We start from the raw sequence: 23,997 nt of genomic DNA, 5'->3' as shown, positions 1-23,997 counted from the left end.
GCTTCAGTCACGTTCAACTCTTTGCAACCCTTACAGACTGTAGCCCACCAGGCTCCTCTGTGCACAGGATTTTCCAGGCAAGAATACTGGAGTGGAGGGTTGCCATGCCCTCCTCCAGGGGACCTTCCCAACCCAGGGATCAAACCCACATCTCCTGTGTCTCCAGCATTATAGGGAGATTTTCCACCGGGAAGCTCATGACCTAGGTTAACAACTACTTTAAATTCAGTTAAAATTTGCAACTGCAAGGTAATAATCTATTTGTGTTGTTCTCTGCTGTCATCATCATGTTAGACATAATTATAATCAGTGCTAACTTTGTCTCTTATTGTCTATGTAAGCGTTGTCAAGAAATCACCTCATTTACCTCTGAGAAAAATTAAATGAAATTTACAGTGGATAGACTCCAGCTCATATAAGGAAGAACTTTCTATTTGAGCCTCATAAAAATAGAAATGTACTTGTTACTTTCCTACCTGTATTTAATTTGGATTGAACTTTTTTCTTGCTTTTTGAGACAGAGATTAAATTGCTGATTTTAGATTTTTTTTTTTTTTTTTTACCTTTCAGTATAAGTATTCTGTGGTAGAACCTGTTATCTCACATTGTATCCACCTCACATTCTTATTGTCTGACTGGTCTTCATTGTCTTACTCAAGAGGTATGTTTTCCAAGTATGTGTCAAAATTTCCTGAAACCAAGATACTTTATGGCCATCAGATCACTATTATTTGCCACTTTCTCACACAACTAAATAAGGTTTATTTGGTGTGAAGGAACCATGTTGATCTCGTTACTCTTTTTATAAATTCCAATGGTAGTTTTAGCCCTCAGGCTAATTATTTCTAGAAAGGAGGGAGTTCAGTAAATGGGGCATTTGATGCTTCCGAAAAAAGGGGGAAAGAAAAATCAACAACTTCCTTCTTTGACGTGGAAACCACGCAGAAGGACTTCAGAGGATTTCTGAAGGGACAAGAAGCAACTGATTCTCACGCACCATCCTAAGGTCTCATACGCAGGTCTGCATTCCTTTACCAGCAGTGATTTCAGGGAATCATTAGATGGAGGAAGGCTGAGCGGAAGGCACTATATGTGCGGGAAAGGAGGACGTTGGAATGAGGTGAAAATAACCATGCAAGCAGACCCAGAAAGTGGGCTGGCGAGTGAGCAGAATCACAATCTTTGATTTTAATGTTCCTAGTTTCCAATGTTACATCTCTTTCAGCATATTTTTTAGTAGCGAACTTTTCACCATTGATAAAATATGATGGAGAATGCAAAGAATGAGGCAGACAGAGTGAATGGGGATGAGGTATCCCAACCAAGCTGCAAGGTCTCTTGCTGTTTTAAACTAACCTGATGTAATGTTCTCGTTTTGGAAGATGTCACTAGATCCCTAATGAAGTGAGTTTGCCAGGCTTCTAATAAGATTTTCCTCTTTCCCAAAGCAGCACTCTGCATAATCAATTAAGCCTTTCCTTGATTTCTTGTTTTTTTTTTCCCCCCATTCTTTTTTATTTTTTTAGTCAATGAGCTCAGCTCTAAATGAAAGCTGGAGTTGTATGAACTGAATTGGCTGGAAATAGTAGCTGAAAGGCGTGCAAATCAAAGCTGGCAAGTTTCAGCTCTTCCGTTCTTGAGGGAGAGACTAACTTCAATCCAGATGGCTTCCTGGGCAATTGTTTGATTATTCCAGCTCTTTGTTCCTGGTATGGAACCAGGCATTAATAACCCAGTCTTTGCAAGCTAAACCAAGAAAACACACATCATATCTTTACCTTTAAGTGGCTTAGTACCCATTTGGACACTTCCAGCAGTGTGGGAACTGTGTAGGAAGGGATTTTACATCACTCATGGGCTGGGGGAGGGTACGTAGAGAAGATAACCGTCTTTGATCTTCCTGTTCTATCCTAACCTAGCATAGAGCCTAAACTACAGAGAGAGGAGAAAACTAGGAGCTCTGAAGTCAGACAGCTCCATCTGCTTTGGTACCTACACCAAAGACAAAGTTTTCTAGTGTCTTTGTGAAAGATGTGTGTCTATATTTGTGTCTCTGTACAGAGATCTTTCTATCGATCTATCTATCAGTTGATCTATCTCCATACACACATTTGGGGGAGTGAACTTATTAATATTTGTAATTTTGCTTTTGGAACTTATTTGCCTTCAAGTCATTCATTTTTAGAATGTTACTGAGTATATTCAAGAACTCCTGCAAAGTGAGAAAATGTAATTTAGAGGTTTTACATAATTCACATTTTTACAAGGATCTATTGCTCCTCTAGGGGATTGCCAGGTGGCTCAGTGAGCAAAGAATCCACCTGCAATGCAAGAGATGTGGTTTCAGTCCTGGGGTAGGGAAGATCCCCTGGAGGAAGGCATGGCCACCGACTCCAATATTCCTGCCAGGAGAATCCCATGGACAGAAGAGCCTGGTGGGCCATAGGGTTGCAAAGAGTCGGACATGACAAGTGTCTGAGCATGCACATAACTCCTCTAAAAAGTGGTGATAGCTCTCCTGTACTGTACAAATAGCATTCTGGTGGGCAGAGAATTAAATATGGATGTGGTTCTTGTATTTTCTTTCTACATCAGTTTCTAGAAAGTGTAAAGCCATGTATCAATAAATTTTTAGTAAGTATATAAGAGTTGGACCATAAAGAAGGCTGAGCACTGAAGAATTGATGCTTTTGAACTGTGGTGTTGGGGAAGACTTTTGAGAGTCCCTTGGACAGCAAGGAGATCCAACCAGTCAATCTTTAAAAAAAAAAAAAAATCAATCCTGAATATTCATTGGAAGGAATGATGCTGAAACTGAAGCTCCTATACTTTGGTCACTTGATGCAAAGAAGTGACTCATTAGAAAAGACTCTGATGCTGGGAAAGATTGAAGGCAGGAGGAGAAGGGGACGACAGAGGATGAGATGGTTGGATGGCATCACTGACTCAATGGACATGAGTTTGAATGAGCTTTGGGAGATGGTGAAGGACAGGAAAGCCTGGCATGCTGCAGTCCATGGGGTCACAAAGTTAGACATGACTGAGTTGGATACACATTTTTTATTCTAACCTCTCTATTCAACTTTGTGGTTAAAAACAGATTTAATTTGGTTTTGGCTGGTCTAGGTTCAAATGTTATTTTTAAAAAAAACCTTAGTTGACTTAAAAACTCTACCTCTAACACTCTGTGATCTTGGGCAAGTTATCTAGATTCTCTAACTTCTGTATTACTCACCTGCAAAACTGGAGTAATATTGACTTGTTTCTAATGTTGTTGGGATGATAAAAGATAAAGCTTTTAGCACAGAACAAAGCCTTTAATCCATGATGGCTACGGTATTTCCCTACTCTTTATTTTTCCTTTGCCTTTTGCTTTACTTTTCTTTTGTAAATCCTTCGAGATTGTATATTTTTTAAAAGGTACCTTAAAATTATTGGAAGAAATTGGGCCATAAATAATTTAAATAAGTAATCAAATAATTAGCAAATATTTAAAATTTGATTCCTAAAGAAATTATGGTTTAGAAGTGTTTATGAAATTTTCAATATCACCTAGGGATCTTGACCTTGTTAGAATGAATTTTCTAGTTCAGCAGGTCTGAGGTGGGAGCTAGTCTGGATCTCTCAGAAGCTCCCAGGTGATGCTGGTGCTGCTGGTCTTAGGGTACTGCTTTGGGTAGTAAGGAGTTCAGAAGAGAGGCTTAGAGCTTTATAAAAACACAAAGTATTGAGTGCCTAGCACATTTTAAATCACAACCAAAAGCAGTGAGATAATGTCTTATTCTTTCACGAGTAAAAGATTTCTTTCTGTAATCCAGATTACCTGAAGGAGTCCCATGGGATTCTCTTTCTGACAGGAGTCATTGTCTTTCTGGTCCTCGTGAGTCACGGTGTTCCCTGAGCAGGCGCTTGGTCCTTTGACTCTTGGACAGCCTTTTCCATTACACTGTGGCACTTCTCAGAGCCTTTCATTATGTCAGACTGAATATTTATTAGGCTCTTGTAACATAATGCTGAGCTAAATCACACAGATATTCACTGGCCAAGAAATGGTCTCTAAAGCAATGTTAATTTAATGATTGGTTCAGAAACAGCTATTTGGGTTTTTTTTTTAGCTTCACAGTTTCACTAAAACATACCATGTTAAGGTTACCAGTGATTCCTTATTGCTAATTCCTATAGACACCTTTCCCTGGAATTTGACCCTGTTCATCATTTCTTACTTCTCAGAACTTCCTATTTGCTTGGTTTCCATGATTCAGCTTCCTTTGCTTGCCTCTTATTCCTCTGTTGCTACTCGCAATTCACTTAAAAAAAAAAATTGGCCATACCACCAGGCTTGTGGGATCTTAGTTCCCTGACGAGGGATCAAACCCATGCCCCCTGCAGTGGAAGCACCAAGTCTTAACCACTTGACCACTAGGGAAGTCCCTCCTCCCACTTATGTAAGAATCAGAATTCTCACATCTTATGCACATCCTCAGTTCTTACTCTATGTCTTCTCACTCCATGGTCTCTCTGGGAAATCCCAAGTCTGCCTGCTTATTCAGATAGCATATGTTGACTTCACTTTAATTTCCATCTCTAGATCAGAATTCTTCTTCCAGATTGATAATTTCTGTCTCTTTCAACTCAAATGTCCTCAGAGGTCCTCTGGTACCTTAAACTCAACATGTCTAAATAAATCTTTACTATCTTTCCTTAACCTTAGTCATTAAGTGTCTTTAAGCATTTTTTTTAAAAAAATGATCTGAAAAGTAAGGATATTAGAAGAACCTAAACAATCAGATGTCTGAGTATTAATATATTAATAGATATTTCATAAACTATATTGTATATAAATATTTGTATATATATTCTGACATTTAATACATGTCAGTTGCTGAGAATACTGTCCTTAGGATAGATCATCATGTGTATTACTTGGGAAACTGTTGAAAACCATATTCTCTATGTTGGCACCTATTTCTGGATTAAAGATTAGAAACTGAGAAATGTCCTAGATTTCTCCTTCTTTCTCCTTACATAAGTTGTATGTTCAATCAATGTGATAAGTCCAACACATTTTACCCCTTAAATAACTTTTTCTCTTTCCTCTTTTTACTTTTTTTAGTAAAGCTGAAAAATTGGCTAGTAGAAAAATTAAAAATTGGACTATCATATTATATTTATCCAGAAGAATTAAACTTCAGATCTCAATGAACTATCATGGTCATCACAACATTATTCACAATAGCCAATTTAGAAGAATTTTTCTAGTAAAGTAGAAACTTTTCTAGTAAAGTAGAAAATAGCCACTTTACTTTTTTCTTTTGTCAATTCCCTTTCCAGTGCCACAGTAAGTCTTCTCTGTCTCACCTGGATTATGTGAACTGGCCTTCTCTAAGCCTTCCTGAGTGCAGGTTCACCATCCCCCATTCACTCTGCTAACCTATTGCTGAGCAATGTCTCAGATTCACAGCTGGCCATGGTCCTCCTTCACTCAAAATTCTTCATACCTCCATATTTTCTAAAGTAAAATATCATTGCATTTCTCATGTAACCCTTACATATGACAATCAAGAACAAGATTAGTCTCTTCCATCTCTTACTTCCTTTTCTATTTCTCAAATTTTCTCACTGATGCTTGAGCAATTTTTAATTAATCATTGATTCCTAGAATATATCACACTTATTCAAACCTGTAGGCCCTTGCCTGGATGTTCTTTCTGTAACCTAAAATGTTATTTGAGACTAAACTCAAAATTAGTCTCCTCTGATAGCTTTCCTTAAAGTCTTGGAACATAACCAGGTAAATTTGTTATGTCCATTAAAAAGAAGAAGAACAAAGCTATTATAGCAATTTTTAATTATAGTGCATCATTATTTTATCAGGAAATAGTATTGGATATGATTCAGGCTTTTTATGGCATCTGTTGAGCCAATCCCATGATTTTTCTCCATTATTCTTGTAATTCTCCAATGCAGTGAATATGTTGGCTGTTAAAACAGCCTTAAATCCTGGAATAAACACCACTAGTTATGATTAACTAGCTTTTGTTTTATATTTACTGGATTTTATTTACTAATATTTTAGAAATGTTTTTATGTTTATGTTCATTAGGAGTGTTGGTCTGTAGTCTCTTGTAATGTCCTTGTTAGGTTTTATTATCAAGTCAAGTTCATTCATACTGAATTTTTTTCTACTTATACCAATTATCCTTCACTATCTCCTGGAGTTTGCTCAAATTCATGTTCATTGAGTCGGAGGGTGGCAGAGGATGAGATGGTTAGATAGCATCACTGACTCAATGGACATGAATTTGAGCCAACTCCAGGAGATATTGAAGGGTAGGGATACCTGGCATGCTGCAGTCCATGGGGCTGCAAAGAGTCAGGCACAAAGTAAGAACAGAACAACAACAAAAAGCTTAGACTGATTCTGGATTGGTCTGTTTCTTTTTTTTAGTTCTGAGTAATTCATGTCTTTTGAGATTTTATTATATGTAAACCCTCTTGGTATTATGTCTTCTAGATTAATAGATACTTTTCTAATCATGAAATGTCTCTGTTTTGTTAATTCTTCCTGTCTTGACATCTACATTGACTAACACTACTATAGCCACACTAGAATTTGTTTTATGATTGGTTTGCTTTCAACTTAAAAAAAAAAAATATATGTATATATATATATACTTAAAATATATCTTTTATAGATAGCATGCAGTTCAATATTGCTTGTTTCTTTACTTGACATTGGGGCTTCCCTTGTGGCTCAGCTGGTAAAGAATCAGCCTGCAATGTGGGAGACCTGGGTTCAATCCCTGGGTTGGGAAGATCCCCTAGAGAAGGGAAAGGCTACCCACTCCAGTATCCTGGCCTAGAGAATTCCATGGATTATATAGTCCATGGGGTCACAAAGAGTCGGACATGACTGAGTGACTTTCACTTTCACTTACTTGACATTGTCTTTTTAAATACATTTTGTCTGTTTATGTTTCATGCAATTATTCATGTGTTGATTTGCATCTACTTTGTTGCTATTTCTTTTTATCCCATTTGTTCTTTGTTCCTTTGTCCCTCCTCTCCTGATTATTTCAGGTTAATCAAACCTTATTTTACATTGCCTAGTATAATTTTTCTACCCTTTTAAATTATAACTCTTTAAATTATTTCTTTTAGAGGTTGCACTAGGAATTGACATATGTATCTCTGACATATAACTTCCTATTTAAAATGAATATTATACCATTTTATGTAAGTAAAAAATCCTTAAAACAATATAATTGAATTTCCCCCACGTGCCTGTAAAGACGATTTTCAAAGTGGTTCCAGCCAACAGGTTATGAGAGTTAAAGTTCCTGTACATCTTTGCTAACATTTGGTATGTTTATTCTTTAACTTTCAGTCAGTTGAGTGGCTGTGTAGTGGTATCACATGGAGGTTTCCTGATAATATTGGACATCTTCTGATGTGCTCATTTGCCATTTGTGTATCTTCTTTGAAAGTGTGCACTTCTTTTGCTCATATTTTTATGGGTTTTCTTGTTACTGATTTGTAAATGTTCTCTATGTATTCTAGATGGAAATCCTTTGACAGATAAATGGATCTGGTATCCTGTAACATTACAGAATTCATTTATTGTTCTGGTAGCTTTTGGGGGTAATTCCATTGAATTGTAAATAGAAACCTATTTCTGGAGGGTTCTTTGGTAATTCCAGGTATCAAATTAAGAGACCTGGTATAGTCTCTCAGATACATTCAAGATTTACTGGTTGAGATTTTCTGTGATTTCTTTGTGGTCAAAAAGTAATACTCAGTTCCTTTTCTGGTCCAAGTTTAGTCTGCAACAGACCAATCAAAAAATTTAGATCCCTTTTCAAAATTCTCAAAAAAAAGAAAAAATAAATTCTCACTTGCTGGGTGTGATGCTTTCATTACTTGTCTGACCTTTGTGGCAGATGTAGAACTTCTTCTCTGAGTTGATCCTGATTGCTCTTCTACTAAGTCTCTGCCTCACACAGCCATAAAATATTTATTCTTTAGTGCCCCCCACAATACAAAATGATGTGAAATACTCTCCTAATGCTTAGCAGAATGTTCAGTTCAGTTCAGTCACTCAGTCATGTCCGACTCTTTGTGACCCCATGGACTACAGCACACCAGGCCTCCCCGTCCAACTTCTGGAGCTTGCTCAAACTCATGTCCTTTGAGCAGTATGTTAGTGAACATGAAAATTTGCATGCTGTTTTGTTAATTATATTTTTGATTGGGTCACTTCATCTCAACAAATAAAGCTACTAGTTATTAATAAGATGCCATTTGAACTCAGTAGTTGATAAAACTGTATCCAGTTGTTTACAAGAGTATGAGAATGTGGTAATCTTGAAGGAAATATGTTTTCATTTGATGTTAAGAACCACATATTTTTTAAAAAGTGATTTCTTACTGAGCTAGGCTGAAGGAGTATGGACTGTCTTCAGTCAACATGGGGCATTTATCTGTGATTTGTTAACACTATTGACTCTTGCTTTGAGAAACTAATTAAGTTTGCCAGTACCCACAGCTTTCTTTTGATTTTTATGGCTTAAAATTGATACTCTTTAAACTTTGCAGAAGAAATCTTAGCAAGAATATTAGACATTTCTTTCATCAAAAATACATTTGTTTTAGTTGCAGCATTTTTATATCTTCCACCAAAAAATATGGCATATACTCTTAGTGTGTCTTTGGCTCCATAAAGCATTTGTCATTTGGAGAGTTTGTGAGATCAAATATAATTCATATCTGTGTCTCCCTTATAACCTAGCCTATTATTTTTCACATAGTATGTGGTCACTAAATATTCACTGATAATAATTATGATTTCAATGATCTGCCTGCTATGGCTCCAACTTTTCAATATCACACTTTTTTCTTCTACCATCAAACCAAACTATTTACTTCAAATTAGTCTTGTGATTTCTCACCTTAAAATTTCTTCCATTTTTCCATTGTTGTTTAGTTGCTCAGTTGTGTCCAACTCTTTGTGACTCCATGGACTGTAGCCCTCCAGTCTCCTCATCCATGGGATTTCCCAGGCAAGAATACTGGAGTGGGTTGCCGTTTCCTTCTCCAGGGGATCTTCCCGACCTAGGGATCAGGCCCTCGTCTCCTGAATTACAGGCCAATTCTTTACTGCTGAGTCATCAGGGATTATGTTTCTTCCATTGGAAATGCTTTTCATTCCAGATTTACTTATCAAAATTCAAACTACTTTGAAAGGAGGTATTGCCACCTTCTTTAATGAACCTATATCTGGGGGCTTCCACCCCCCACTTTCTTTCTCTAAGAGCTACAGGGGTCACTACTGATGGAGCACCTAACGTGTGCCTGTCAAGGTGCCAGGTATTTTATATCTGGTATCTCATTGTAGTCTTTAAAAAAACTATGAGCCTGCATGATAAAACTTTAAATTTCTTTACCACAGAGGTTACTAAGAATAAAAGGGAGTGACTGCTTTTTTCACACCACAGATATAATAAGTGACAAAGCTTATATGGAAGAAATCTGGCTGGCTCCAAATCCTCTTCTTTTTTCCATATATTAAAAAAATTAGTTTTTAATGCTTTATGATTTACTGTCTCATTTTCCTCACAATTGTAGTCATACTTATTATACTGTGTGTTTGATCCTTGATAAGAAGACAATCATGTCAAACATTAAAGTATGGGATAGTTAAAATATACACTTGTTTTTGCTACCAAAAACAAAGCATTTTTCCTACTCAAATATATTTCATATTAACTACTTGAGACATTTTCGTATTTCTACTTTTGAAAAAAATATTGTTTTGTAACATCATATCCCCTACTGACCTTAAGACTGGCCAGACCAGTGACTCTTAAATATAGTTTTTCTGGATTTCCCTGGTGGTCCACTGGTTGAGAAGCTACCTACCAATGCAGGGGACATGAGTTTGATCACTGGTCCAGGAAGATTCCACATGCTGCAGGGCAACTAAACCCATGCACAACAATGACTGAAGCCCCCACACCCTAGAGCCCATGCTCTGCAACGAGAGAAGCCACTGCAATGAGACGCCTGCATACTGCAACGAGAGAAAGGCTGTGTGAAGCCAAAAATAAATAAATAAATAAATAAAATTACTTAAAAAAAGAACAAATAGTAGTATCAGGTTTTAAAAAATAAATACGTTTTTCTTTCTTGACAAATGAAATCTTACAAGGAAAGTCCTGAAAGAGGAGCGTCTCCAGGTGAAGCTGAGATAAGGGTGGGAGATACGGTGTGACCGTCAATACTATCTCAGGTTTCTTTCACTCCTGGCAGCAGTCCTTGACCTCTCTCTGGAAACACCAGTTCTCTAAAAATCATTGTTTAGCCTAACTTTATTTTTCTAATGAAAATCAGAAGAGATTTTTTTAATGTATGTGTGTGTGAAGTTTTTGAGTCTTGGAGCTTGTTCCTGACTCCCAAGTACTATAAGTATTATAAGTACTTTGGTAATAAATACCTCGAAATGAACCAAAGTACACAGAATATCCACAACATGGGTAAACAAAAATAATAAGAAAGCCAAAAGAGAAACAAGCATACTACATAAAGGATGTCGAGATGAACGGTTGAGTATGGTGATTGCCCCTTTGTGGTAACTTAGTGTTTTAGTCATGTTTATACAGCATACGAAGGAAATGGCAACCCACTCCAGTACTCTTGCCTGGAAAATCCCATGGATGGAGGAGCCTTGTAGGCTGCAGGCCATGGGGTCGCTATGAGTCAGACACGACTGAGCGACTTCACTTCACTATACAGCATGCGGGCTTCCCAGATGGCGCTAGTGATAAAGAACTAACCTGCCAGTGCAGGAGACATAAGAGACGAGGGTTTCATCGCTGAGTTGAGAAGATCCCTTGGAGAAGGGCATGGCAAACCACTCCAGTATTCTTGCTTGGAGAATCCCATGGACAGAGGAAGTGGGCTACAGTCCATGGGGTCACAAAGACTTGGACACGACTGAAGTGATTTAGCACAGCATACAACATTCCTCTCTCCCTGACTTCCCCTTGCTTCTCTTTTCCTGAGCAGTTAATAACTCTGTCTGTCTTTCTCCCTCACAATTTTCACGATTAACTCATTTCCTCTTCCTCCTTTTGAGGTCCACCCACTGTTACTTGGTACTGTACACTCTATTCTAATCACATTCTGTCACTGAATATATTATATACATCATCTCCACACATTCATTTATTTGATCCCGTTTGCCTGAAGTTCCCTTCCTTCCCTCATTTCTTTATTTAGAAGACTTCAACTATTTTTTTTTTAATCTGATAAAATATACCACAACCCTCTACCTCACTCACCCTTGCTGAGCAAAATTATCACTTGAGCCTAGGTGCTCAAATAGAACTGTGTGTATAAGTGCTTCATGATATTTACCATAGTGAATCATCTCACTCATTTCTCACATTTTTTTCCCCAGTTACACAGAATTCCTTCGGGGGAGGGCTGAATCATATTCTTTTATCATGTTCTTATGCCTAAGTAGACATCCAGCCCTCAGTAGGTACCCCCAAAATTGGTGAATAAATATCTAAAGAAAATGCCCTAAAATATCACATTTCTCTAGCAGGTGCCATTATGCTGTGAAAATATTTCAGCCTGGAAGCTACCCATTTTTATTGTGTTATACAAAATTAAACAATGTCATACTATCAATCTAATTGATATGTACTTAGTTAAAATCAAAGATCGAACACTGTTGAATTCATTTATGGGCTGTGAGTAGAGTGTATCTGAGGTCATGAACACACGTGCTTGGGACACATTCTTTTCAAGGCTTAGTGTTTAAATAAGGCAGCTTAACAAGGTCAAAATGAAAGGCTGGTTTAGCAAAAGATTCCACTGTAAACCTAACAGTTATTTATATGGGACTTTAGGAATCTAAGGCAATGATCAACCATTTGAAAATAAATCAATTCGAGGATTATGACTTGAAGAAGGGTTAGTGAAAATAAAAGTGGCCTATAAAAAGGAAAAAAAATTACTATTTCACAGAGCTTTAGAAAGATAGATCGCAAAATATCTAGAAAGGTTTGATGATGTGTAATATTTGATGTATTACAAATCTTTCATAGACTGCTCTTGTATGTATGAAACTGCTTTAGATTCTGGTTGCTTCTAGCTCAGGTTTTTCAGTGAATCTTATATCCATGGCATAGACAAAGAGCTGAGGCATCATTTTAGCATGAATACTAATTCTTCTATTTGATGCCATGTTTTAGCTATATTTTTTTTGCTAGCAAAAATTTACTGAGTGGCAACTTTGTGCTGGGGCCCTATCTCAGGTATTTGAAATAAAAGGAGGGCAGTAGAATAGTTTCACCACACAAGAGACATAATATGCAGTTGCAAAGTTATATTTTTTTTCATTTCATACATGTTAAATTGCATATCAGTTTCATTAGTTCTCAACATGAAGCCTCTATACTTTAGTGAACTCCAAAGAAATACTGGGGGTAAAGGTCCTTGAGTTTATTTTAACCTTTTAAGAAGTCAAAAGCCTGAACAAATTTGTATCCGAATAAAGCTGAACAAGTCTTTAGTTGGATTAATTAAATCATATCTCTCTGTTTTTTTTTAATTTTTATCCTTTGATTTTAGATAAGATTAGACAGCTAAAAGTGTCATGCTCGTTATTTCTTAATAAAAAGAAGTACTTCCTTTTAATAAGTAATATGAGTATAGGGGTGAACTAACTTTATTCAGCAACTAATAATATGTTTCTTAATAATCTGGGTTAGCTCTATGTCTACATCTTATGTTTCCACAACAAATATTTCTCGATATTCTGTGTTAGCTCTGAGTTTGCATCCTGCATTTCCACAACAAACCTCTCAAGTTATTATAATCACACCCACTTTGTAGATGTCAAAACAGCAGTTTAAATGATTGTGATTTGCCCAAGAACATTCCAAAAATTATATGGTAGAGCTGAAGTTTAAGCCAAAGCTTCTGCCTCTAAATCCTATATTAGTCATTCCAAACAAATCACTAAGAGACAGATTCCAGCATCCTTGTATTATGTTTATACCAGATGTTAATCATCTTTAAAATTTTAGATCCTATTAAAATACTAATACTTTTCCTTCTCATCAGTGATTTTTCTACAGAAGTAACCGGGATTTAATCTATTAACACTTACCCCCCTAGCTGGTTTCTTTAACTGATTTCGTTTCACCCTTGAGCTTCATTCATACTTATTAGCAGTTGAGATAACGCAACAGTAATTTCCAGACACCAGGCATCTAGGGTAGTCTTCCTGTTAAGTGGTAAGCCCCATGAAATTAAATCTGTCAGAGTAAGGACAGCAAAAGTTGGCAGCAGGAGGAGTTAAAATAAGTAAATTATTCAAAAGAACTGAGCTGACTTAGCAGGACTTATTCTGCCATTGTTTTAATTCCCTCCGTTTGAAAAGTAAGTCCCGACCCTGACCACTTCCTTAAGTCTGTGTTCTTGCCTCTGTGCTCATCTAGCATGTGTTGGAGAGCGGCAGGGATACACCATATGGAGATACTTCTGCCTTTGTCTGATGCTAAGGACAAATAAACAGCCAACAAATACTACAAGCAAGGGAAACTCTTATCTACACACGTTCAGTTACTCAAGTTCTTAACACCACAAGGCACCAGTATGCTACTTGCTTTTTTTTTTATAATTTGACTCATCTCTTTCCTAAACTCCTTTACTCTCTTTTTAAAAATAATTGTTTCCTTTGCTCTACCCAGAAGAATCTAAAGCTACCAAAACAGAGGCTTAAGCAGAATGGCAGGCAAAACAGGAGGTAGGGGAAAAGATAAGTTGAAAACTCAAACCTATTGCTGATCACAAATTTTACACATTTTCCCTGTGCATATGGAATTGTGTGCATTTTCTTTAGAACATCTAAAAGCTGAAATTAACCATTTACCCACTAATTAAGATTCCAAGTTTTTCTGAATTTATAGGGGAAACAATATAAACAGAGTTTACTCTATTCTATTAACTCTAACGCTCATCCCAGTTCCTCTCTCATTTCTTCCTCTCCGCTACCACTACAGTTAAGATCCCTGTTTAATAGATGATTCTATGATTTCAGAAACATTGTTCAGGAAATTCGGGCCCCTGTGGGATGTTTCTTTTGAAATTAAGTGACTTTAACTTGACTGAGAGAAAGCTTTTTGAAAATGATTATAAAAGTAAGGTTAGCAATATCAGACTAGAAATGCTGAGGTTAAAATAGCCAGCAAGAGTATTTTTCTATTAATGACTCTCTGTGTGTGTTATTTTTGGAAGAGTTCTATTTCTGCTAAGTGGCCGTATTTTCTCAGTGACCCCTCTTTTCACTGTGTATAATACATGGCTCTTCAAGCATCACTCTTTTGCTTGGTCAGAAAATTCTCTCAATAGTTGTGCTCTCACGATGGAAATTTCTGAATTCTCACTTTCCTGCCGTTAGAGAGGTTATCATCTGCATATCTGAGGTTGTTGATATTTCTCCCAGCAACCTTGATTCCACTCTAACTAAAGAACCTCTTGATGATGGTGAAAGAGGAGAGTGAAAAGTCTGGCTTAAAATTCAACATTCAAAAAAGCCAAGATCATGGCATCTGGTCCCATCACTTCATAGCAAATAGATGGGAAAAAGTGGAAGCAGGTGAACAATTTTATTTTGGGGGGCTCCAAAATTACTGCAGATGGTGACTGCACCCATGAAATTAAATGACACTTGCTCCTTGGAAGAAAAGCTATGACAAACCTGGGCAGCACATTAAAAAGCAGAGACATCACTTTGCCAACAAAGGTCCATCTAGTCAAAACTATGGTTTTTCCAGTATCATGTATGGATGTGAAAGTTCAACCATAAAGAAGGCTGAGTGCCGAAGAATTGATGTTTTTGAATTGGGGTGCTGGAGAAGACTCTTGAGAGTCCCTTGGACTGCAAGGAGATCAAACCAGTCAATTCTAAAGGAAATCGACCCTGAATATTCATTGGAAGGGACTGATGCTGAAGCTGAATCTCCAATACTTTGGCCACCTGATGCAAAGAACCAACTCGTTGGAAAAGACCTTGATGCTGGGAAAGAATGAAGGCAGGAGGAGAAGGGGGTGGCAGAGGGTGAGATGGTTGGATGGCATCACTGACTCAAAGGACATGCGTTTGAGCAAGCTCCAGGAGATAAGGAAGGACAGCAAAGCCTGGTACACTGCAGACCACGGGGTCACAAAGAGTAGGATACAACTTAGAGACTGAACAACAACAACAACAATACAATAATCTAATTCACAATCTAATTTCAAGTATTCATAGGTAATTGTAAAACAAAAGGTGTATTACAACACAGAAAGAAATGCATTAAAATTTAAAAGTTAACTTACCCTCTAAGAAGACTCAAATGAGAAGTTTCCGCCTCCAAAGTGGTTAGTCACTGAGAGTATGTTCTTGGACTGCCTTTGGAGAAGACACCAGAAGACCTTCACTTAGGTTCATGTTACATCTCATAATCATAGTTGCTATGTGGATATGTATTAAATGTATTGTGTAGAGGCACCAGGGTACTCAGCCCTGAGAGGACTTGCAAACCAATATGTCTAGACTCACTTCTCAGACAATTCACGTCCAATGAAAGTCATAGGACAAGTATCATAATCAGTAACAACTTTTCTGTTTGATCATCAGTGAAGTATAATTATAAACATTTACATTCAACTCAGTTCAGTTCAGTCACTCAGTCGTATCCAACTCTTTGCGAACCCATGAACTGCAGCACGCCAGGCCTCACTGTCCATAAACTCCCGGAGTTTACTCAAATTCATGTCCATTGAGTTGGCGATGCCATCCAATCATCTCATCCTCTGTCGTCCCCTTCTCCTCCTGCCTTCAGGGTCTTTCAAATGAGTCAGCTCTTCGCATCAGGTGGCCAAAGTATTGGAGTTTCAGCTTCAACATCAGTCCTTCCAATAAATATTCAGGACTGACTTCCTCTAGGATGGACTGGTTGCAGTAAAAGGGACTCTTCTCCAACACCACAGTTCAAAAGCATCAGTTCTTTGGCACTCAGCTTTGTTTATATTCCAACTCTTACATCCATACATAACTACTGGAAAAACCATAGCTTTGACTAGACAGACCTTTGTTGGCAAAGTAATATCTCTGCTTTTTAATATGCTCTCTAGGTTGGTCATAACTTTTCTTCCAAGAAGTAAGCACCTTTTAATTTCATGGCTGTAGTCACCATCTGCAGTGATTTTGGAGCCCCCCAAAATAAAGTCTGCCACTATTTCCACTGTTTCCCCATCTATTTTCCATGAAGTGGTGGGACCGGATGCCATGATCTTAGTTTTCTAATGTTGAGCTTTAAGCCAACTTTTTCACTCTCCTCTTTCACTCTCATCAAGAGGCTCTTTAGTTCTTCTTCACTTTCTTAAAAAAAAAAAAAAAAAGATACATTTAGAGAAAGAAAAAAGCATGTAATTTTAGATTTTAGAAAGTGATGGAGATGCTGAGTTGCTAATTAGGACTTATGATTCAGGGAAAGGACCAAATGACCAAAATATTAACTTTAACTGATGAAATATGCTTCATTCATACAATGGAATCCAAAGTCATCAATTAGAAAACAATAAAATGGGCATTTCCAGTGTCACAGAAAGGGAGAAAAATTCACTGACAAGGATATCATTTTATAGATAGGCTTGAATGAGGAAAGCAAATTACAGAGCAGAGTGATCTCAGTCCCTTATACATGTAAGGTTTTATTGTTTACATTCATGAGAATGTAAAAATCACGTAAACAATCTATACTTCTGGAAGAAAAATTCTGAGTTAATGAGCGTATGTCATTACTATCTTTTTTATATGAAGCATAAAATATCATGAACATACTAGATGGAGATCAATGACTACCAGGTGAGTTGCTGCAGCCAATGACTTGGTCTAGCTTCAAGAGGTGGGCTGTCCTGGCGCCTTCCCCAGTATGCTTGGCAAGGCGATCATGTTGACACTATGCTGTCACAAGTGACTTCAAGTTCTAGGGGAGTCTTGCTAATGTTATCCTGGGATTTTTTATTGATATATAATGTGGAGATTTCAAATTATGAGTAAATGTAAACCCTTTACTCCATTCTCGAATTTGGAAGATTTTCAGTACATGTGAGCTTAGAAGTGTTTTTGCTGTCTATTGAAGGTGTGCTAGCTCTCCTTCTGTTTTGGGCTTCACTTTTCAGTGGACCAGTGAATAGCAGAACTATGGTGATAAGGTAAGCGTGATCATAGAAATGATAAAATGAGAGATGTTGATCATTACTGATGCATCTGAAGATAACAGCAAACATATACTTGCACAGATAATCTATTCATGTGTCCACTCACATTATACGCATGGACGAAAACATCATGGTTGTTTTTAGGAATCATCAGGAGTTATAAGGATAGCTATAGCCATTGCCATTACCAAGTGTCACTATCAGTAGGACTTACTGTAGGAGTATGTTCCAATGCATGCCATCAAAATTCTTTTGCTTCCATTGTTCTTGGGTCATACTTAGCAAATGGTTGTGTGTGAAGTCTTATGTGAAGGACTGTTGTATTTTATCAACGAATACATGACTGATTGCAGAAGAGCACTTACTGCAATGGCTATTGGAGAAAAGATTGAACTCTGCTCCATATAATTGATATAAATCTTCCTAAAATCTGATATTTCAGAAATGGAAACTGGAGTCCTTCATCAAGGAGTTCAGCGAGCTTTCTTTGACTTAGGTTGACACCAGCTTCTCCATTTCTCTGTTTATTCTTAGAATGCAGACTCCACAGTACCTGCAGCAACGTCGAAAATTTGCAGCTGCCTTCTTGGCATTTATTTTCATCTTGGCAGTTGTGGACACCGCTGAAGCAGGAAAGAAAGAGAAACCAGGTGAGTGATATGGTTGTGAACAAAAGTCTTCATTGACTAATGTCTATATAATCCAGCTACTTGCTTTTTGTCTTCTCTCCTTTCTTCCCTCTCTTTTTTCCTTCTTTCCCTTTCTTCCCACTTTCCTTTCTTCCAAGTATTTAGAGGAACACCTAAGTGACATCTCCTCTTATTCCATCCCTCCCACTCTTAAGTCCTGAAATATAGATGGTGACCATTGACTATTAATTGAAGTAATAATTATTAACAGCTACAGCATACAGATGGAGAAGGCAATGGCACCCCACTCCAGTACTCTTGCCTGGAAAATCCCATGGATGGAGGAGCCTGGTGGGCTGCAGTCCATGGGGTCGCTAAGAGTCAGACATGACTGATCGACTTCCCTTTCACTTTTCACTTTCATGCATTGGAGAAGGAAATGGCAACCCACTTCAGTGTTCTTGCCTGGAGAATCCCAGGGATGGGGGAGCCTGGTGGGCTGCCGTCTATGGGAGCCCGTCACAGAGAGTCGGACATGACTGAAGTGACTTAGCAGCAGCAGCAACACAGTATAAATTGATCGGCAATCAAGTGTTTTACTTATGTTGATACTCTTCTTCGAAAAGAGTCCTGGAAGCAAATTTTGTTTTATCTCATTAACAAAGGAGGAAACTGAATCTTAGTAAGAATAAAGAACTTTTCTATGTCACTTGCAATGTCATAAGTTGGCTGTGGAGCTGAGAGTCTGTTACATCTGTGGTCCACCACATTTAGTTTGTGTTACTCCATCTTTGGGCTTCCCTCGTAGCTCAGTTGGTAAAGAATCTTCCTGTAATGCAGGAGACCTGGTTCTGATCCCTGGGTCAGGAAGATCCCCTGGAGAAGGAAATGGCAACCCACTCCAGTATTCCTGCCTGGAGAATCCCATAGACAGAGGAGCCTGGCAGGCTAAAGCCCTGGGAGCGCAAGAGTCGGACACAACTTAGTGACTAAACCAGGGCCACCACTCCATCTATAAGACAGAGAAAGGAGCATTGACATACACTGGAATGACTAATCTGACAACTGTTAATTTTCATAGACTATTTTCCTATTTTTTAGATTTAACTTGCCTTTGATCATCTTTTCTTTTTCAGAAACATTTGCTTCCAAAAGGAGGTGTCAGTAAATCACTTAGCGCAGTCCCTGGCACAGAGTAAGAATTAAATAAATATTAGTGCTAGCTCCCTAGTTTTCTTTCTCCTCTCTCTTGGTCACTGGTTGATTCAACCATTCAGCTAACACTTGGCGAGTTCCTCCTCTTTCCTAGACACTGAAGGGAGAGGTAAAATCACAGACCATGCAGTTCAGGAGCTCAGGAATGAACTCGGTTTTATCCAGGAGTTGAAGCGCTTTCTGGACGTTGATCATTTTCCTTCCTCCCCTCCAGAGAAGAAGGTGAAGAAGTCTGACTGTGGAGAGTGGCAGTGGAGTGTGTGTGTGCCCACCAGCGGGGACTGTGGGCTGGGCACCCGCGAGGGCACCCGCACGGGAGCCGAGTGTAAACAGACCATGAAGACCCAGAGGTGTAAGATCCCCTGCAACTGGAAGAAGCAGTTTGGAGGTGAGTCCCACCCTTCCACCCTGAGACCATTCTTGCACTCTTCCATCAGGTATGTTTTTGAGGTTGACTCTATTTTAAAATCAAGATAACCTGGCATCTTGCCCAACCTCGGGTCCCTCATTTTCCGCACTGCTAGAATCTGGAACCAGGTAGTTTTTTTTTGTCCTGGAGGGAGGGCTGCTCTGTGCATCGTCGGATATTTAGCTGCATTTCTGAGTTTTACCCACTAGTTTCTGGTAGCACTCCCCACCTCACCGACTATGACAGCTGCGACTATGACTGCGTCTCTAGATGCACGTTTCCTTTCGGGGCGGCGGCGGAGGGTCAGATCCTCCCTGCCTGAGACCACTGCCTTAGCAACAGGGTCAGAAAACAGGCCGTCCGTCCCTCTTAACAGTGTGCTCTTTCCTTCTATTTCTAGATCCTTTTATCTTCCCTTCCTCTTGTCTTATTTAGTCTTCTCCTTCTCCAGATCTCTCTCTCTGTTACTTCTGGGCCTTCTCTCTCTCTCTTTTGCTCCCTCCCCACTCTCCCCACTGGTTTATAGCTTTACTCACCAAACCCAGTTAGACTGCTCTGAGCCACTGTTCATAGATTTTAGCTCAGTAACTATTGCCAGTTTCATGTTGACCTTGTATCCCAATCTGAGAAGGAATCTTTCAACACTTTTGACCCGAAACCCACCATTGAACACCAAAATTGCCTGTTTTTTTTTTTTTTTTCCCACGTTCTAGACTTGTCTTTCTTATCATAGTGAGACACAGTGCCCCAAGTATTCTCACTGGCTTACAGAAATGTGTTTTGGCCTACTGGACAGTGGAGAAGGGTAATGAATACATACAGTACATCTTTTTCATTCTCTATAACCTTTGGGGTTATAACTTTATATAAGTGGAGGTAAATTCTATAAAGGCATGGCGAAATTCACATATGTTTGATCTTAAATTGTGTATAACTACTCTAAAGATCTGTACATAAAATGTCTTAAAAATGTGTTTTAAAGGTTTTATATATATAAATGTCTAGAATATATAAAGAGCTCTCAAAACTAGCAATCCAATTAGAAATTGGGCAAAAGACATAAACAATCATTTTACCAGAGAGGATACCTAGGTAGCAAACAAACACGTGACAAGACGTTCAGCATCTTTTCTCTGTGATGAAAATAAAAATGAAAACCAATGAGGCATCACTGTATACCACACACCTATAAGAATGGCTAAAATCAGAAATAACATCGAATGCTAGCAAGGATACAGGAGAAACTAGATTGCTCACACATTGGTGATGGGAATACAGACTAGAGAGCCACACTGGAAAAGAACATGGCAGTTTTTCACAAAATGAAACTTGTGTTTACTACACAATGCAGTGATTTCACTCTTAGGCATTTATCCTAGAGAAATGGAAACTTATGTTCCTATAAAAATCTATACATGAATTTGTATAGCAGATTTAGTTGTTATAGACAAAAGCTGGAAACCACCCAGATATCCTTCAGCTGGTGAATGGTTAAACAAACTGGGCTACATGCATACCACGGAGTACTCCTCGGCAATGAAAGGAACAGACTATTGATTCATACAGCTTGGATGGACCTCCCGGAAATTTTTCTGAATGAAAAAGCCAATCTCAAAACATTACATACTGTATGATTCCGTTTATATAGCGTTCTTAAAATGACACGGTTATAGAGGCAGAGAACAGATTAGTAATTGCTAAGGGTTCAGGAAGTAGGAAGGGCTTCCCTGGTAGCTCAACTGGTAAAGAATCCACCTGCAATGCAGCAGACCCCGGTTCGATTCCTGGGTCGGGAAGATCCCCTGGCCAAGGGATAGGCTACCCACCCCAGTATTCTCACCTGGAGAATGCCCATGGACAGAGGAGCCTAGCAGGCTGCAATCCATGGGGTCGCAAAAAGTCAGACATGACTGAGTGACTAAGAACAGCACAGCACAGCAAGAAGGTAGGAAAGGAAGAAGGATGCTAAGCTGTGACTATAAAAGGATAACCTGAGGGACCTTTGTGTTAGAAGTTGTTTGAATGTTATTGATGGGGGTGTTCGCTCTTATCTATACCTGTGATAAAGTCACACGGAAGTCAGTGTCCACATACCATATAAACAAGTGAGAGCATGTGAAACTGGGGAAACCTAAATAAATTCTCTGGACTCTGTCCATGTCAAGTTCCTGGTGGCGCTACAGCTATGCAGGATATCACCACTGAGGGAAACTGGGTGTAGGGTATACGGGATCTCACTGTATTATTTTTCACAACTGCGTGTGAACCAACAATTAACCTCACTACAGAAAATTGAAACCAAAAGTGTCTGTTTTCATGGTACTTCAAGAGGAACTCAGAGATTTCTGTTTGGTCCTACCCTGCCTCCAGCCGAGTGCAAATACCAGTTCCAGGCCTGGGGAGAATGTGATCTGAACACGGCTCTGAAGACCAGAACTGGGAGCCTGAAGCGAGCCCTCCACAACGCCGACTGCCAGAAGACAGTCACCATCTCCAAGCCCTGTGGCAAGCTGACTAAGTCCAAACCTCAAGGTAGGTTCCTGTCTTTGAACCATAATTTTAATCTAAATGGACTGAGGGCCTCAGGCAGGATATTCAGATGTGCAAATTTTCCACAAGGAACTCTTGGGTGAGTCATCTTAAGAAAGGGATTGGAAAAAGTCCATATATTGAGCACCACACAAGTACTTTTCAGCAGTAGGCAATTGATGAGTTCAGACTGAAGTCCTCTGCACTGATGAGGGTATAGGAATAGTCTCCTTGCAGAAACAAACAATTTATCAAAACAGGGATTAAGACAGTTACATGGTGACTTACATGGCTTCCCTGGTGGCTCAGTGATATAGAATCTGCCTGCTAATGCAGGAGATGCAGGTTCGATCCCTCGGTCGGGAAGATCCCCTGGAGAGGGAGATGGCTACCCACTCCAGTATTCTTGCCTGGGAAATCCTTTAGACAGAGGAGCCTGGCAGGCTATAGTCCACAACTTTGCAAAAGAGTCAGATAAGACTTGGTGATTAAAACAGCAATGACAACAACAGTGGTGACTTACAGTCTAAGCCCTAAATCAGGACTACATCCTGACGAGTATGAACAAACTTAGAAAGATCAAGAGGCTGAAAATTCAAAATCAAGTCTCTCCTAGATTATCAATGTATATAGTTTTCATGAAATCAGTTACATTATTTTATATTTTTCCTTTTTCTACCACCTAACTTGGTAAATTCTATATTTCTAATATTTTTTTTCAGAGCCTTTATATATTTTTAGTTAGATTAGCTTATCATGGAATTCCAAAATTATGTAGAGCTTTCTTTCTATTCATTCCCAGAAAGTCTGCTTTCATGCTAGAGCAAGTAAAGCAAACTAAATATCATGGCCATGGTTTCATACGATAGAATCCCAGTTGAGGGGATACAAGAAGGTATTAAAATCTTCTATTTCATGGTTGTATGGTTGAGTTATATCCCCCCAAATTCATGGTTGTATGGGTGAGTTATATACCCCCAGATTCAAATATTGAAGTCTTAACCCTCAGTCCCTCCAAATGTGACTGTGTCTGGAGATGGGGTCTTTAAAGAAGTAATTAAAGTTAAATGAAGTCATAAGGATGGGTCCTAATCCAATATGACTAGTATATAAGGAGATTAGAACACAGACAGACACACAAGGAAGACGCGGTGAAGACATAGGGAGAAGACAGCCATCTACAAGCCGATGGGTGAGACCTCAGAAGTCAGCTTTGCCGACACCATGATCTTGCATTTCTGGCCTCTAGAACTGTGAGAAAGTGAACTCCTGTTGTTAAGCCATGCCCTCTGTGGTCTGGTGGACGGTAGCCCTAGCGAGCGAATATAGTGAGCCTCAGTGAACTCTACCTTAAAATATCTCCTTGGCCTTTGCTCATTTTTGACTCTAAAATGAATATGAAAATTCATATTGGCTAGATTAGTTTTAAGGGAAAATTCAGGAAAATGAACATTAAAAGTCCATAATAAGTGAAAATGAGAAAAAATATCCCCAGGAACTGAGGAGGATTGACTGACTTGCTGCTGATGGGCAGGAAGGACCCCTTTCATAGGCCTCGCTCTTTAGTCTGATGGAGTGGTCCATAGAAATGGTTACCTCCAATCTCAGGATGGTCAGATGCAGGCTAGACCTGCAGGTGCATATCTGGGATTCAAGCTGCTCTCTTCAGGCCATGGAAACCTCTGCTGGCTATAGTGTGTATTTGGAAGGTATGACGTGGGGCTAGGGTCAGGGTACTGAGTTTGTCTGCCAACCGTACAAATGTCACTCTTCTGGAAACAATGACACAGAAATCTAATGAAAATCCCACATCTCATCTATTCAGTGAGAGAGTTCCCAGACTGGAAGAACTAAGAGATGCAGTTTTTAAATTAGCTGATTTTTAATCCAGTCAGAGAACCAAAATCTTCAGCAAAAATATAGAGTGGAAAAGAA

At 38.8% G+C, this 23,997-nt stretch overlaps 1 protein-coding gene across 2 annotated transcripts in view; it reads left to right on the top strand.

The window, feature by feature from the left end:
• PTN (pleiotrophin) overlaps window positions 1–23,997 on the top strand; it is a 100,509-nt gene that overhangs the window by 55,990 nt on the left and 20,522 nt on the right. For both annotated transcript variants that reach the window (XM_061165881.1, XM_061165880.1), the window contains exons 2-4: window positions 17,815–17,930; window positions 19,339–19,512; window positions 21,904–22,065. In XM_061165881.1, the coding sequence (XP_061021864.1) occupies window positions 17,816–17,930; window positions 19,339–19,512; window positions 21,904–22,065 (451 nt within the window). In that variant the 5' untranslated portion in view covers window position 17,815. The remainder of the gene's footprint in view (window positions 1–17,814; window positions 17,931–19,338; window positions 19,513–21,903; window positions 22,066–23,997) is intronic.

This window comes from Dama dama, chromosome 18, assembly GCF_033118175.1.
Source record: "Dama dama isolate Ldn47 chromosome 18, ASM3311817v1, whole genome shotgun sequence".
Lineage (NCBI taxonomy): Eukaryota > Metazoa > Chordata > Mammalia > Artiodactyla > Cervidae > Dama > Dama dama.
This window is presented reverse-complemented; position numbering and strand designations above follow the sequence as displayed.